Here is a 6,000-nt window from a genome sequence, read left to right on the forward strand (position 1 = left end):
CTCCCCCCCCCCCCCAGCAAGCTGGGTACTCATTTTACTGACCTCAGAAGGATGGAAGGCTGAGTCAGCCTTGGGCCAGCTACCTGAATCCAATAAGAAGCAATGGTATATTAGCAATCCAGTTTCCATGAGGGAAGGTAGCATGACATTTGGCTTGGGATAAAACCTCATGTAGACTTCAAGGATAGGAGATAGAGAGTGGGGGGCTGGGGGGAGAAAATTGAGCAAAAATCCCTGAGAAATATGGGAAGGTGGAGATTACTTATCTTGTTCCATCCATAAAATGCATGTTGCAGCCTCAGTTTGCTTTAAGACAGCATTTAGTCCTTTCACTTAGTTTCACTGTTCAAAACTGCCTCCTCCCACAATACGATTAACATTTTACAGGAGACTGTAGCACACATTTTCTCCTTTAAAATGCTGATTGCAGAGGTAGACAGCCAATTTTAAATAATGGAAACAGAGTAAAAAATAAAGGGTTAAATATGCTCTTTCTTCTCCCTGAGGTAAACTGGAATTTACTTGGAATTTGCAATTTATAGATGGAACAAGATGCCTGATCTTTATCTGGACTGTTTTAAAAGACAGGACTTCAATAAGGAGGGTGGCTGAAAGATGGGAGTACAGTCAGTCGCTGACAGAGAAACAGGCAGCCAAGAGAAGTGCAAATGGACGGGAAAGGGCTATTAGGAGAGAATGGTTGAGAAAAAGGGCTAAAGGGGGAAGGTGGTGTGGAGAGACCTCACAGAGCTAAGTGATAGGGGTGTGGGGTGAGAGTTGTGATATGTTGATTTAAAGCTCCCCACAGTTTATTTTGGTACTTTTGGTTTCCTACAAGGGTTGCCAACTCCACGTTGGGAAATTCCTGAAGATTTGGGGGTCAAACCTGCAGACAGCAGGGCCCTCAGCAGGCTATAAATCCATAGAGTCTAACTTCTGAAGCAGCCATTTTCTTCTACTGATTTCTGTAGTCTGGAGATGAGTTGTCATTTCAGGAGGCTCCAGGCCTTACCATGAGGTTTGGCAACCATATTTGTCACCCACTCCACCAGGGGCTCCAGAGGCCAGTAAACTCAGGCTCTTGCTGGCTTACATGCCCCACCTCTTATCAATTAAGAGAAGCACATGTAAGGTGCCTTCCTTGTGAGTCCTCAAACTCCTGCACCTAACCCCACATTTATCACAAAGAAATTTAGAAACAGAGGGAAAAAGCCTCAACCAAGACAACATTTCTACCTGAACAATTCCCGAGTACTCCAAGTCCAAACCACCCTCCCTTGATACTTCCCATCCCTAAGTCCTCTGTTTGGGTTTCCGTTTTAAAACTAGAAGTGAGTCACTTTGGAGGGAGAAAGCGGTGGGAATTTTGAACTCATTTCCTAAGGTCGCTAAGCTTTCAGATGACATGACTCAGAGAAAAAGGGCAAAAGAGGAAGCTAGACCCATCCAGGGCTTTCCGACAAGGTCTTATGGCTGCTCTTCTAGACAACAATGACGTCATGGGAGAGATGGCTTGCAGGGTCATTTCATTTGCTCACTGAGCATCAGGGTTTCATGATGACCCCGAGTTATGCTTAGTCACACTGCAGCACAATTTCTGCTCGATGGAGTATGCACGTAGGCATACACAGGGAAAAGCAATGCTCAGTGCCAGAGCACCTGCTCTGTATGAGAACTGTCCCAGGCTCAGTCTTTGGCATTACCAGTTACAGGTCAGGCCCCAAGCACTGGGAAAGGCTTCCCTCTGCCTAAGATCCTGCAGGGTTGCTGTCAGTCAGAGGACAGAGCCCTTGGCCGGATGGACCCGGCAGAAAGCAGAGCTGCTCAAGCCCACCAGTGCTGGAACCTAGGTGATTTCTCAAGGAGCACCAGAACTTGACAGCAGAACAATCTGACCTGCAGGCGCTGCCCCCTTCATTTCACCCATCATAAGCTACTGAGAAGTTATTGAGTCACACTGAAATAAACTAAAGCTCCTGTGAGCTTCAACAAGGAGGGTGTCTGATGAGTCTTGCCAAGCTGTATTGCCCTGCTACAGCCTTGCCTTCTTTTAGTGGGCCTCTACTGGAAACAAGAAGTTAACCCCTCCTGCCAGTCTCTGTGTTGGGTATGCTTGGTCCAGTCACTTCTGATGGAGAAGCACATCAGAATTCTCTGTGCTCCCAGGAGGCTGACTGCTGCATCTCTGCCTGAGTCATTGCTCTGGCTTCCTACACTCAGAACAGGGATTTCATGCAAAAACACAGAGGCTGCCCTCCAATGAGGGCAGACCGTTCTTTCCAAGCCTCCCGTTTTAGTTCAGAAAACAACACTGTGTTTCAGCTACCAAGGCTTGGAAAAGAATGGATTACGCAAAAGATGGGGGGGGGGGAAGGTCTGAAAGCAGAAAAGAGCCCAGATTTATAATAAAATAAGCTCTTATGCACCAGAGCTGGCAAAATCCAAGTACCACCTCTCAGCCATTAAAACAATTGCCCCAAAGCCCTGTGAAAAGCTGGGGCCTAGAAATCTGATGCTTTCTTTCAAAAATTTTGAGGTTGGCAATCATGAACTTCTAACCGTTTTTCTACCTCTGCTGCACAGTGTCTCGCCTTCCCCCTCCCCCAGGTCTGAATTAGTGGGATCTGCATAGAAAACAGGGACACGCTGAATTTCTCCTTCCCCTTGCTTTAATTTGTGCACTGGAGGCAAAAACGAGCATTGCCTGTCCTGGAAGAGAAAGTGCCAGAGAGCATCTTATTTTTAAAACTGCATCTGGGTCAGTAGCTGCCTGGAGTCGAATGAATGAATCGTACGAGCAAGCGCAGATTTTTTTTTTAAAAATGAACACATCGGCTAAGCCTGCTGCAGCAGTCGCCAAGGACAGAACTCTGCCTTCTGCTGTGCCCAGAAGAACTGCAAAGGCCGGCCCAAGAGCAAAAAAAGAAAGGGGATGGGGAGAGGAGTAAGGTGTGCTGTGAGATGATCACCATTATCTGTAGCTGAAAGACAGCAGGCAGGAATTGTGCATTTGTTCCCAATGTAACAAAAAAACAACCCCCCTCTCCCTCCCCAAGCCCTATTTGGCATATTCATTAAGGAAATAAAGATGACCGGGAGTAATAACAAATGAATGAAAAATGCCATTTGCTTTTCTGCATTTTTTACTTCTGTAGTTTGTCAAACTGCAATCCTTTCTCCTCTCTTTCTGGATTTTGCCAGGGTGGATCCCTTGAGCGAGGAGCACAGATTCCTGAAAACTTTATCCAAAGTCATCTAAATGATTCTGAAATAGTCTGAAATGATTCGCACAGTGAAATCAATGGAAATGAAAACAAAGCTTTTGAATTGGGAAAAAATGCATCTCTAAAAAAAAAAAAAAACGAAAAAAAAAGCTCTCATCTCCCCGAAAAATAGCAAAGTGGTTGAGAGACCCAGCAAGTCCCCAGCTTGGCCTCTGCTATTAACTCAGGCAAGTCACATGTTTTGCAGCCTCCAGTCCATCATATCAGAACATTAACACTAGCGTATCTCTACCAGCCTGTTGTATTACAAGATAATGTGCATGAAGCACTTTGAAATTACTCCAGTATCACCATAACAGCATACTAGATTGCGGAGACTGCTGGCACATGCATCTGTTTCAAGCAGCCCGGGGTCAGCAACTTTTTATAATTAAACAGCTGAACTACATCAACATTCAGAGCAAGGAATCAACAAGGAGCCGGTACACTTAACACCACCAATGACTGACCTTTTAATTAATAAATCCACAATGTTTCTGCAGACTGAACACAAGTGGTTGCAAGTTCTCGATTAGGAAAGTGGCACACATAAGAGCCCACAACATGGAGTAAACATGCACAGAAGCACCCAGCACAACTGTTTCACTGGCATAAATCTGCACAAGGGTCACACTTGGGTGACTGGGCAACTGTTGACATCATGTCCCTTTCTGTAAAGCACCTTTGGGATGTTCTTCAGTCCCATCAAAATCTTTCCCAGCCATTCTCTTCTCATATGGGTTATTCTAGCATCCCACCTACCCCTACAATATATATTAACTTAATTTTAGGAGTCAGGGCTCTACCGTCAGAGCATTCAAAGCCCTGAATTAGCTTTGGAACGCTCGCCATGGCATAATTCTGTTTAAACATTCAAACATCAGACTGAAATTTGGTATGCATGGTCCAATTACGCCCCCCCCCCGCCCAACTTTTGAGCATGACCCCAGCCTGGTTTCAGCACCTCTCTCCAAACTTGACCATCCAGTGTCACTTTATTTACAAGCATATAGGTTAAGCCGGCACTGTGGGGAATGTGGAAACAAGCACAAAAACAAACCCTGCTAGCCCCAGTCCAACACCAGTCCAGTGCTCTCCTTCCATATCCAGCTCTGCTCTCCCAGCCCCTGTCTCATGCTATCCTTTGGAGGCATGCAAAATCAAATCCAGCTCTCTCACCTTATCCCAAACAGGGAAACCAGTTTCAGCCTCCTCCTAACAAGGGGAGGATCTCAAGGTACATTCCAGGTAGCCGCTGAAGAAAGACCAGTCCCTCATTCCTAACCAAGAACCCGCTGTTAAGAACCAAGCCACACCAAGGTGGCTACAAGAGAGCAATTTTGCCTAACCAAAGAACACAACAGGTAACCATCTATTGCTCTTCAAAACATGCAGACAGACTTCTCAGGCAATTCAGTATCAAAGTCCTCCTGAGGCCAGTTGTTTGGACTGGCTTTTTCTAGTGCATAAGACCTTAGCTAAGAAAGCCACACATAGAACAATGAGATAGGCTATTAGAGCCCCAAGTACTATAGACTTGAGAGAATCGGGGTCTGTTCCTACATCTCCCTGCAACTTCTACAACTGATCTGTAAAGTTCCCGGCGCAAGCCCTGGGTCAGAGGCACAGGGGCTCACCAAAGCATATTCTTGGCAGCTGCCCCATCGCTTCCGAAGAATGCCCTTCCCCCAGAGAGCTGCCAAAGTCCAAGTCTGCCCTCCACCGGAAAGATCACCACACCGTTTCTTCGCCCTGGCTTTCGGTGGGCAGGGATTGGGGGAGAGAGAAGAAGCCGCCCACTCTTACCTGCTCCCCGATCTCGGGCCAGGGTGCGCTGCCTCGAACCCCCATTAGAGCACCTTCCAGGTCCACCCGCCACTTACCCGGGCTCTCCCTTTGGCACACACCTTGGTGCCAACCCCCAAGTTCCTGCCCGGGGAGCGTCGAGCCTGATCCCAGAGGAGTCTCACCTTTTGGCACCTCCCACACCAGACCTTGGACTAGGAGGCGAGGCGGCAGCTTTTAAAAGATAACTTTTAAATATATGTATATTTATAACCCGTTTCCATGGCAGAAGCCGTTTGGCGAGAGAATTACCCCTGCTGCTCAGCGGCCGGTTGCGACTCCGGGATCGGCTGCGCTGCCTCTGAAGTCGGGACCTCCGGAGGAGTCGGTAGTAATAAGAGGGTCTGCTGCCACAAGTTTTCTTGCTGTTTATCGACATTTTTTTTTTTTTTTTGATTCCTTCACTTACACACGCTCCCTCCCCGGATTCTTCTACTTTCACAGTTTGCAGAGGGGAAAAAAACACAACTTTTTAAAACTGGGGAGGGAAGGAGAACGGGGGTGGGGGTGGTGGGGAGAGAATGATAAAGGTTGGAACCCCCCAGCGCAGACATGTGCCGTTTCAGAAATAGGAGCCGGGAAGGCTGTGCAGGACTTCAGAGCCAAAATTCTCAGCAGGAAAGATAAACACAAACCCACAATTCCTCCCCGCTCCCTCCTCAGATAAGCTTTTTTGGACTCTGAAAAAGGAAACAGGAGTTGGAAACGTGCACAAGTTAAGACGGGAGGAAATCCTGGAGTGGATTAATTCCCGGGTCTCCTGATGAAGTCCAGCTGTTAGCTGCTGCCGACCCCCAACCCCCACCCCGCATAGCCCTGCCCTTCTTTGAAGAAGCAAGTTGCTGCCACAACGGGGCCCCATCTTTTGGCCCTCTCCAAAGGACACAGTTTG

The 6,000-nt window shown here is 47.4% G+C and overlaps 1 protein-coding gene across 1 annotated transcript in view; it reads right to left on the reverse strand.

Annotated features, from left to right (window-relative positions):
* Window positions 1-5,790, reverse strand: part of DAB2IP (DAB2 interacting protein) — a 230,839-nt gene extending 225,049 nt beyond the window's left edge. The window contains exon 1 of the mRNA XM_060251744.1: window positions 5,361-5,790. Within this exon, the coding sequence (XP_060107727.1) occupies window positions 5,361-5,487 (127 nt within the window). The 5' untranslated portion in view covers window positions 5,488-5,790. The remainder of the gene's footprint in view (window positions 1-5,360) is intronic.
* Between the last annotated feature and the right edge of the window lie 210 nt (window positions 5,791-6,000).

The sequence above is a fragment of the Heteronotia binoei genome, chromosome 12 (assembly GCF_032191835.1).
Source record: "Heteronotia binoei isolate CCM8104 ecotype False Entrance Well chromosome 12, APGP_CSIRO_Hbin_v1, whole genome shotgun sequence".
NCBI lineage: Eukaryota > Metazoa > Chordata > Lepidosauria > Squamata > Gekkonidae > Heteronotia > Heteronotia binoei.